Raw genomic sequence first — 10,806 nt, forward strand, 5'->3', positions numbered from 1 at the left:
AAGGGAAAGGAGGAAGAAGGAGGGAGGAGAGGGGGAGGGGGTGGAGCCGGGGAAAAGGCGGGGGAGAAGCCGGGGAAGGGGTGGGGCAGGGGGAGGAGCCATGAGGAGGAGTGGGGGCGGGGCCGACCAAGGGGCGGAGCCGGGGGAGAGGCCTCCAAGGCCGCCGCTGCCGCCGCCGCCGCCGCAGCGCGTTCTCCTCTCGCGGGTCTGGCACCCGGGGCGCTCCCTCAGCCGCAGCTCCCCGAAGCGCGGGCTCTGGCGGCCCCGGCCGACGAGGACGCCCCGCGCGAACCGCCGCCTCTGGGGTCGCGGGGTCGCGGGGCTGCGGAGCCGCTGGCGCTCCCGGGCCGCCGCCGCCTCCCTTGGCGTCCGGGGCCGGCATGGAGCTCTTCCAAGCCAAGGACCACTACATCCTGCAGCAGGGCGAACGCGCGCTGTGGTGCAGCCGCCGCGACGGTAGCCTCCATCTCCGACCGGGTGAGACTGGCGGCACGGGGTCGCCCTGGGCAGGCGGGGGCGAGGAGGGGGCGCGGCCGGGGCCCCTCGGCCGGGGGCTGCGGATCTGGCGCCTCCTGCGGCCCTGGCGGGCGGGGCGGGCTCGAGCGAGGGCGCGCGATCTGTCATTATTTCCTGTGAGGAGCGAGCGCTGCCGTCGCCCCTGCCCCTCCGCGGGGGACAAAGGACTGGCGACCCTTGTCCCTCCGAGCGCGCTTCCGCGTCGCGATCTGCTCTGCTGCCCGGGAGAGGGGACGCGAGTCGAGCCGCCCGCAGTCGGGGTCGGGCCGGCGCCCACCAGAAAGTTCGAGCGAGGTGCGCCTGGCCTTAAAGGCCTCTTCCTCTCTGGAGTGGCCTCTGCCCGTCCTTCGGGACAAGTTCTGGGTTCGAATCCCCGTCTCAGGCCAGAGGCGATCACGCCAGTTCAGTGGAACATCCTGCTAGAGCTTCAGTGCCTGTGGACATCTATGTGTTTCTGGTGGTCCTTTATCATTAAAGGCGTGACTTCATTCTGATTACCTCATAGGCACTCGATTTACAGCGCTTTTAAAAAAAATTTTAGTATTACAGTTAAACTGTATCGTAATGTTCAACTTTTAATATTTTTGTGTGACTCAGTATTGTGAGATACACTCTTGTGGGTCCATGTTTGGGTGTCATGTAAGCTGTCATGAGATGTCTAAGTCGACAACGATTAGTCTGCATTAGGAAAACTAGGTCACAGTGGTGAGTTAAACAGGGCAGTCGCTGCCCTCAGAGAGCTGACAGTCGAGGGGGGCCGTTTCCCTTGAGGGGGCGGGCTCAGGAGCACCTCCCCCTTTGAGGTTGCCAGTCCTTTTTCCTAATCACCGCAGATCTTTCATTTTAGGAGAAGTAAGAGAACAGAGTTCTTGAAAGAAATAGCCAGAGCATTTCAAGTGTACTTGTAATTCTTGTATGTAATCTAGACAAAAGAATTTATGTGGTATGAATTGGAAAGTATGAAAGGCACAAACAAACTTTTCATATACATCACAGCAGTTACCATTTATAGGAGGGTTTCCAAGGATCTGGTCCCTTAATATATTATTCCCAATCCTCACAACAACCTTACAAAGCAGGTGGTGATATCCTCTTTCTCAGGTGAGGAGACAGGTGTGAAAGGTTGAGTAACTTGACTGAGGTCACAGAGAGTAGAACTGGCCCCCAGAACACTTTCTGGCCCATCCAGATGAGCTTGCCTAGGAAGGCCTGCTCATTGATTTGCTAGAGCGGTGAAGGAGAACTTATTTTTTTTCTAGGTTTTGGATGTATTTTCTTGCTATTACATTTTATTTCCTCTATTCAGAATGGAAGAGAAACTACTGCACCCAGATAAGGTTCTTTGATAATCTTAAGACAGGAGGTGTTGTAGATAGGCTAATTTTGGCCAGTCTCCAGTCATTCTCTTCTCCCTGTTTTTCCTGATTTGATCATTTGCCTGGTCTTTCTCCCCTCACCCCACCCACAATGTTTGGATAAGGCTTCAAGTGCAGACTGAAGAAAAGTAGATCGCAAAATTCCCCAGGCTGTCAAAGAGCCGACTCTTTGGATTCTAAGAGCTTAAAATTAACTATGGCAGCTGGATGGAGCTTGACATCATCTCTAACTCATTGGACAGAACACTTTTCTGTACTTCATTTCCTCAGCTATAAAATGAGGGTTGGACTTTTTGGTCCTTGTGCATAATGAAATGTTTTAGAAACAGTGCCAATTTAAGTGTTCAGTGTACCTCTTTGAGGACAAGAATTGATGTGTTTCATGAAAAACACTCAGGAAATCTCTAGGTCACCTGTGTATTGGGACAGTGAATTGAAGCATATGTAGATAGAGGTGGATGTGGTTGTCTCCATTTCTAGGGCTACTCTCTCCTTTCTCTTAGCCTCTAAGATTGACAGAGATGAACCAAGCTGGTGGAATTACATGGAAGGAGGTAAGGTCCCAGGAGTCCTCTGAATAGATGGCTTCAAATGAATGGTGTGTCATTCTGTTTGGTTTGTGTTCATTTCTTGTACACAGGAACCTGTACAGTCCTAACAGCTTGAGGGATAAGTTGCTCCCCTCAAGAGAAGTAAGTCAACTCTTCTAGGGTGCTGGCTAGTAGCTTACCTTTCAGTGGAAGGATACTTAAACCCATACTTCTGAGCTGAAGCTCAGATGATCATGCTACAGGCTTAAGCCTTTAAGGAATATTCACAGGGAAACCTGGGCCTAGGTTTTGGATTAAGCCATGTGGTTTGAATTACTGTTTATATATCCAAAGTCCATATCAGAAGGCAGCTTAACTTTTTTCTGAATAAAATGGTTGTAGCCTTTGCAATTAAGTTTATCTCACTTCTTAGGTTATAGCCGACCACAGACTAAAGTAGACCAAAAATATAGAGGAAGGAAGAGGCCATTATCGTTCAGAACAGCCTGTTTTTGATCTTCAGGTGTTCAAGTATATATAGCCAATGAATAAAGAATCTCACACACCTGACTTTACCAAATAGTTTATCCTATCCAATACTCAAGGGCCTTTCTAAAGAATGCCTATGGAATAATGGCATTTAATTGTTAAATGTTTTGCAGGTCTTTTTCTGTAGACTTATTTAAAATTCTCCATTTTATTGGATAATTTCCCTCTGCTTTTACAGACAGTTTTGCTATTGTTTGTAAGGAAAGCATTTAAAATCTTTCATAGTTTCTTACTGGTTATTCAACTGAATAAATTACTGGCCAAGTCCTTTTCTTTCTAAAGGGCAGTATCATAAGACCAAAAAGGCCTGTGAGCCTTGTGATATTTAGGTTTGTGGCAACTTGAAACAGGACTTTTCTTCTAATGACATCAGAAGGATCAGTATTGATACTTAAGTCTAAAGTGACCATTTCCTTGGTCTGGAATGTTTGTTACTGTCAGTCTCTTTTCCTGCCTAGTTTATTTTGTAAGACCCAGTTCAGATGCCACCCCTACTCTGTGCTCACCATAGCCTGCATTCCTGGGGCAGAATTATTGGTCACCTTTTTGTGTTTCCAGGTGCTTTAGACACTTGGTACACACGTTAGTTATAGCCCTGACTGTATCATATAATAATTGTTTGCTTCTTCTTCCCCAGTGGACAGAGCATTCCTCAAGGCAAGGACCACGTTCTACTCATCTTGGTATCTCTGAGCTTTAGAGTGCTTAGGACACAGAAGGCATTTTTGGTTGAGTTGAGCCGAATTAAATTTAAGTCCAGGTTTTCTCTCAGTACTATCATTGCCACAAATATAGGATGTTGTGTTATGCTTATTACTCATTTTAGGCCCTGTTTTAAATGTCTTCTAATTGGGGTGGAAAATCTCTGTCCAGCTGGATAAGGAAATAAATGTGAGGAAAGGTGCATTTCCACTTATGTTGTTTTTCTATCTGATTTAACGTCACTTAAAAAAAAAATCTTTGTGATGGTATTCCGTATTTTCTTCTTTAACATTGTTTAAATTTTTTCTTCTAAGTAGTTGAGTATTTTTTCTGGTTTTCCATTTTTTTAAGGTTAGTGAGTAGTCTGTATCCATCCTTAGAACTGCTTTTTTGGTGGATGCTTATATCTCTTGCAGGGTAATGACAACCAGAGGAAAATATTTAGACTGTTTTATTTTCAACCAGGGAAAATGATAAAGCACTGTGTAAACATTCAACAATCTCTTGAGAGTGGAGTTTCACTATCTGAGAATAAGGGCTGTAATTTAAAGACTTAAAAAGCAATATAATATAGTCCACTGTTGAGCAAGGGTGATATGGTCTTATCTCTTTAATCTTAAAACTGCTTCCACTTGTCCTTGTAGCTTTGTCTGATAGGACAGTGTTATATAATTTACTGCTGCGTATCGCTTCATTCTATTCTGAGACTGACCACGAAAAGATGGTAGAGCATCTGTCATACACATAACATTCATAAGCATGTAAACTATTTAGAGAAAGATGAAACACTGAATGATAAATACCAGTGACCAGTTTTTGGAGGGGGATGCTAGTTATCAGAATGTACAGAAACATAAAAATGCATTCCTGTTTTTCTTAGTTATTTTTTGATAACGAAATTATTTTTAATATGTCATATGAAAACTTTTTTGAATGAGAAATTAGTTACAGAATTGAAATCTAAATAGAACTTTTATCTGTTTTGTGGAATCATATTTTACGAAACTATATCCAGTTTAGACTTTTGTGTTATTTGGTATTTACTTTGAAAAAATTTTTTAACTTTACCTTTTTAAAAAATCATGTTTGCTAAAAATTCACCGCTTACCATGACAAAATGTAATAGGGCATTTTAATTTAAAAATTAGTTATTAAATATATTGTAAAAATCTTTTTAACCATTTTTGTTGCTGTTGAATAACCAGTTTTTTCCCCTTAGTGTCTTTAGTTTTCAGTTTCTTTTTAACGGCTTACCAGTTTTATACCTTGAACACTTCTTACCCCATATTTTATATTTCTAACAGGCTAGCAGTTGGATTGAACAGATCTGTAAACTTATTTTGTGAATATTTATTGTTATGCATGCAAGATACAAAGCACATCTTTCCAAAAAATTTCCCCCTTTCTTTGGCTTAAAAAAAAAGATAGTCTTTGTAGGGTGAATGATGACAATTTTTGGAATCAGGTTTTACAGCTAGAGGGAAGTTTTTGTGCATATTGTCTGCTTTGTCAACTGAGATTAATAGTAGCTAATAACAACAGCTTTTATTTACTAAGCATTTTTCTGAACCAGACATTGTTCTAAGCCCTTTATGTGTACTGTTTCATGTCATCCCCACAATAAAACTTAGGCGGAGGGGTTTTATTATTATTTTACAGGCACAGAGAAGTAATTTGTCCAAGTTCAAAGAATAAGAGGGAGAGCCAGACTTCTAACCCCATATCGACTCCAAAGCCAACTTTTTCTCAATATTGACAAAAATGTTTTATAAACCTTTCTACCTCTTGACCACAAAGTTGTAGGATTTATATTTTTATGGGTAATATCTGAAATGTATTTAGCTGTCAGAGTCATTATAGTGTAGCCTATGTAGAGAATAAAATAGCCTCTGAAATGTCGAAGTATGCACGCTGAGGAAGGATCTATGTAGAATGAAAAGGCTGATGATGGGACTATTGGTTTGTTCTTTGACCTTTCACCTGTCCTCACTCTTTTCTTGCAAAACTAGTTTATATAGTTACAGGGAATATTGTTATATAATAGGTTGAGTAGTTTTTCCAGTTACGGTCAGTTTGTAAGGTTTCTCTTCTTAAGTTTTTAGAACATTTGCAGGTTGTGGAGGGAATAGATAGAGGGACGATCTTGGAGCAGAAACACTGATATGTACTGGATGGGAACTATTTCAGCCAGTGATGAGCAACCTGAAGCCTTCTCAGTCTAACTTTGCAAGAGTTCCAGATCCAGTTTCACAGACGTCCTTTCAGAGCACGTAAAGCAGAGAGGGAATGGAGGAGAAAAAGTCTTCAGGGCAACCGCTTCCGAAGAGGGGAGGGACCTTTGTAGCACTGCTGATTCCCAGATGCTTGTGTTCTGGCCATGCCAGCAGAGGCCAGGACTTGCCAAAGGCTGGCTTCAGAGGAGAGGCAGTATCCAGGCCTTTAGGATAGAGCATGCAGGTGCCAGAAACCAAGGTGCCCTGACAGCTTGGTCTTTTGGGAACGTGGCTACTTTGGTGCTGCCCCAGGATGCCCAGCAGCACGGCTTCCCCTTATCCCACCTGCCCAGCCTAACTCAGCCCAAGCAGGGAGAAGGAGATGTAGATTCATTACTATATCCCTAGCACATGGCCCACTACAGGTCTTTTGTAAAAATTGTATTGAATGAATTGAAATAATTCTAGTTTCTGGTTGACTCTGTGTACCTTGAGCAGCAAAGAGGTTTTTGGGAGGATTAAATGGAGAACATAAGAACAGAAGACTAAAACGCTGCATCTCTTACCAACTTTAAAAAATGTGCTAATTTCTCATTGTTGTTTTATTCAGGAAACGGGGGAATCTAACTTTTAATTCTGTGGGATTCGATAAATCTTTTCTTTTTTTAATGAAAATAAATGAGACCCAAAGACATTTTTATTTTTCTCTAACTGGCCCTATGCCAAAAAAAAAAAGATTGTTGGCTGATTTTGGTTCTTATGATTTAGGACAAAATTAGCTGATGTATTTGCAGATAGATACTAGACTATCGGAAAATCAAACTAATTTGGCTATAGTATTGATTCAGTGCATTCTCAGAGCCATAGCCTGACCTTGATGTGGTTTTATGGGGATTTAAATGTGTTAGATCTTTATAAGCTGCATTACTATCTCTCTGTAAACCTTTTTGTAAACTGTTGTATTCCTGTTCAAATATGTTTTAAAATATAAACTTTTAAAATCTAGTCTTGCAAACACAAACCTGAGAAGTAACAGCAATCTCACAGAACCTGTAACAAATTACTCATTAGCTGGGCTAAGTCATAATCATATGTGTCAGACGACCATAAATGAGCTGAGAAGAATATTTGAATTAGAGTATGTTTACCAAAATAGAGAAATAATACATTACTTTATTATCAGTAGCTGTTGATAATACATTAAGTAATATTTAAGTAGCATTTAAAAAGTGAGGGTGAGCACTGCACATTTAGTATTATAGTACTGTCAGAACACATTCTGGTAGTATCTTAATTAAATCCCATGCTCTGTTCCGATGACTCATTTTCTGGTTGCTGGGAGACCCTTAAAGGAACTGCTCTCATTCACAAAAAAGCATCCACTCCTGCCAACTTTTTGGTAAGGCTGTTGAGGGAAGTACAGGTTGATTTTAGGTCAGTGTTCCTTGTTGTTTTTTCTTAAGTTACCTCATTTTAATTGCAGATTCTTTCACATTTAACCTTGAATTTCTTTAACTTCATAGTGGGATATTTAAAAACATTTTGGGCTTCCCTGGTGGCGCAGCGGCTGAGAGTCCGCCTGCCGATGCAGGGAACACGGGTTCATGCCCCGGTCCGGGAAGATCCCACGTGCCGCGGAGCGGCTGGGCCCGTGAGCCAGGGCCGCTGGGCCTGCGCGGCCGGAGCCTGTGCTCCGCAACGGGAGAGGCCACAACAGTAAGAGGCCCGCGTACCGCAAAAAACAAAACAAAACAAACAAAAAAAAACAACATTTAAAGTACATTAATTTTTCTTTATGAAAATTTATGAATCTTATTCTTTGAAACCTCTTTTTACTTATACTAAACTTCAAATTCCAGTTTCTGCAATGGTCAACATATATAATTTGAAATAGTCCTAACATGTAACTGAAATGTTGGGACATTTTAAACATGCCACAGTGCTCTTAATTTTAGTAGTTTGCGTGTATAATATTAATGATGCTTCATGGTGTCATTATACATTGCTTTTATGTCAGATGTAAACATTCTTCTCCCTATTTCCAGCATACTAACCCTCCCCTCCCCCAGGGAACAGTTGTGGTGAGTTTGGCACAGTTTCTAGTTTGCTAGTCTCCCTCTGGGCAGTTGTTCTTCTTGACTTCCAGGATTCACCACTAGTAGCTATTGCATTTATCCCCCTTTGCACCTTTCAAATACTTCCTTTTCTCAAAGAAGTAGCCCTCCGCCCTGACAACTAATTTAGTATTCTATTCCTTTCTCCTTCCAAATTATATTGTCTGAAATTCTGTGAAGTCATTTATTTATTTCAACAAACATTTATTGAAGATCTGTCTGCGAGGCATTGTGCCAAGGTAAAAAGATGGATAAAATACTGTCTCTACCCTATAGCCCAGGTAGTGGTCCAACAAGGGAAAGGCATACACAGGATTCTAGAGTGACAGATACTGTGATAGAGCCGAGTTCTGTGGGCTATTTGAGCTGGGTCTTGAAGTTCAAAGTCTCTGTTTTTTCCCAAGATAGTGAAAATCTCTTTTTCTTCCTAATAAAGAAATGGGAAGAGAGGTGTTCTTTTATATGATTCTCTGAAGTTCCTTCCAGCTGTAAATTGTCTGTGATTGTTTCTGTCTTATTTAAGAGTGGAAAGTCCTGGAAGAAACTGGCTGTGTGACTAGTGGACTTTAATGGATATATATATATTTTTTGCCTTGCCTTGCCAGAAATAACTTTGTATGCACAATGCCTTGGTTCTAATTAAGTACTCAAACAAAAAAAAAAATAGAAAGAAAAAGAAAAAAGTTTATGAGAATGAATAGTGCCTAACTGGCCAGACTGAAATAGTACATACAGGTTCTCCCCTGTACCTCCTACCCCTCAGGACACTCTGCTGTGGCCCTCGTTTGATCTACAAGCAGTTCTACATTTGAGGGCAATTAAAATGGCAGATCCTAGACCTGACGGTGTGTTTGAAGGTAGAGCTTTTTGTTGGTAAGGACCTATGGTATCAGAATGACTATACAGATGATCCTAGATGGAAGAGAGTGAGTTTTGAACAGAGTTTTCAGGAAAAGCTAGGAAATTACTTAAACGCCAGCAGAGACAAAGGTTGCATCTATTTTATGTTCGAAGCGCTAATTTTATGCATCTCAGTTACCGGCTCTAAAATGAGTTAAGGAAAATACCAACTGTTAGCTCACCTGTGCTCTTATTTAGCTTTCAGAATCCAATTTCTTTTTCTTGTCTTTTTCTAAAGATCTATTTATTTATTTATTTATTTTGGCTGCATTGGGTCTTTTTAAAAAAATAATTAATTAATTTATGGCTGCATTGGGTCTTCGTTGCTGCGCGGGCTTTCTCTAGTTGTGTTGAGCGGCGGCTACTTTTCGTTGCGGTGTGCAGGCCACTCGTTGCAGTGGCTTCTCTTGTTGCGGAGCACAGGCTCTAGGCGCGTGGCTTTACTACTTGTGGCTGGCGGGCTCTAGAGTGCAGGCCTAGCAGTTGTGGCACAAGGGCTCAGTTGCTCCATGGCATGTGGGATCTTCCCGGACCAGGGATCAAACCCGTGTCCCCTGCGTTGGCAGGCAGATTCTTAACCACTGAGCCACGAGGGAAGTCCCTGCGCTGTGTCTTTCTTGCTGCGTGTGGGCTTCCTCTAGTTGTGGCGAGCGGGGGCTACTCTGTTGCTGTGCACAGGCTTCTCATTGCGGTGGCTTCTCTTGTTGCGAGCACGGGCTCTAGGCACATGGCCTCAGTAGTTGTGGCTCATGGGCTCTAGAGCGCAGCCTCACTAGTTGTGGCGTACGGGCTTAGTTGCTCCATGGCATGTGGGATCTTCCCCGACCAGGGATTGAACCCGTGTCCCCTGCATTGGCAGGCGGATTCTTAACCACTGAGTCACCAGGGAAGTCCTATCACAGGATATTGAATATAGTTCCCTGTGCTATACAGTAGGACCTTGTTGTTTATCCATCTTATGTATATTAGTTTGCATCTGCTAATCGCACACTCCCAATCCTTCCCCTTCTTGGCAACCCCAAGTCTGTTCCCTGTGTCTGTTTCTGTTTCATAGATATGTTCATTTGTGTTGTATTTTAGATTCCATATGTGTGATATCATATGGTATTTGTCTTTCTCTTTCTGACTTACTTCAGTTAATATGATAATCTCTTAAGTCCATTCATATTGCTGCAAATGGCATTATTTCATTTTTATGGCTGAGTAATATTCTGTTATGTATATATGTACCACATCTTCTTTATACATTCATCTGTCAATGGACATTCAGGTTGTTTCCATGTCTTAGCTATTGTAAATAGTGCTGCTATGAACATAGGGGTGTATGTATCCTTTTGAATTGTAGTTTTGTCTGGCTATATGCCCAGGAGTGGATTGCTAGCTCATATGGCAACTCTATTTTTAGTTTTCTGAGGAACCTCCGTACTGTTTTCCATGATGGCTGCACCAATCTACATTCCCATCAACAGTGTAGGAGGGTTCCCTTTTTTCCACACCCTCTCCAACATGTGTTATTTGTAGATTTTTTAATGATGGCCATTCTGACCAGTGTGAGGTGGTACCTCATTGTAGTTTTGATTTGCATTTCTCTCATAATTAGTGATGTTGAGCAGCTTTTCATGTGCCTATTGGCCATCTGTATGTCTTCTTTGGAGCTATGTCTATTTAGGTCTTCTGCCCAAAAAACAATTTCTAATATCCTTCATGATCAAAACTTTGTGGCCCTCTAGCTGCACTGTAATTAGATCCCAGTTTTAATAGAAAAGTCTAGAAATTCTTAGGATCCCTTTCCTAGGTAGTATATCTCATCTTTTAACTATTCTTAGGGTTTTTTGGGTTTTTTTTTTTTTCCCTTAGGGTTTTTTTTTTTTTTTTTTTTTTTTTTTTTTTTTTTTTGCGGTACGCG

General features: G+C 42.0%; 1 protein-coding gene across 3 annotated transcripts in view; it reads left to right on the forward strand.

Moving 5' to 3' along the window:
- Positions 1-258: 258 nt before the first annotated feature.
- The window catches only part of INPP5F (inositol polyphosphate-5-phosphatase F), a 94,145-nt gene continuing 83,597 nt past the window's right edge, over positions 259-10,806 (forward strand). For 2 of the 3 annotated variants that reach the window (XM_024121236.3, XM_028482052.2), the window contains exon 1: positions 260-477. In XM_024121236.3, the coding sequence (XP_023977004.1) occupies positions 381-477 (97 nt within the window). In that variant the 5' untranslated portion in view covers positions 260-380. Of the gene's footprint in view, positions 478-10,806 lie in introns of all 3 variants that reach the window. The other variant, XM_024121235.3, reaches the window with a different exon arrangement.

Source organism: Physeter macrocephalus, chromosome 20, assembly GCF_002837175.3.
Source record: "Physeter macrocephalus isolate SW-GA chromosome 20, ASM283717v5, whole genome shotgun sequence".
In the NCBI taxonomy this organism is placed as follows: Eukaryota; Metazoa; Chordata; class Mammalia; order Artiodactyla; family Physeteridae; genus Physeter; species Physeter macrocephalus.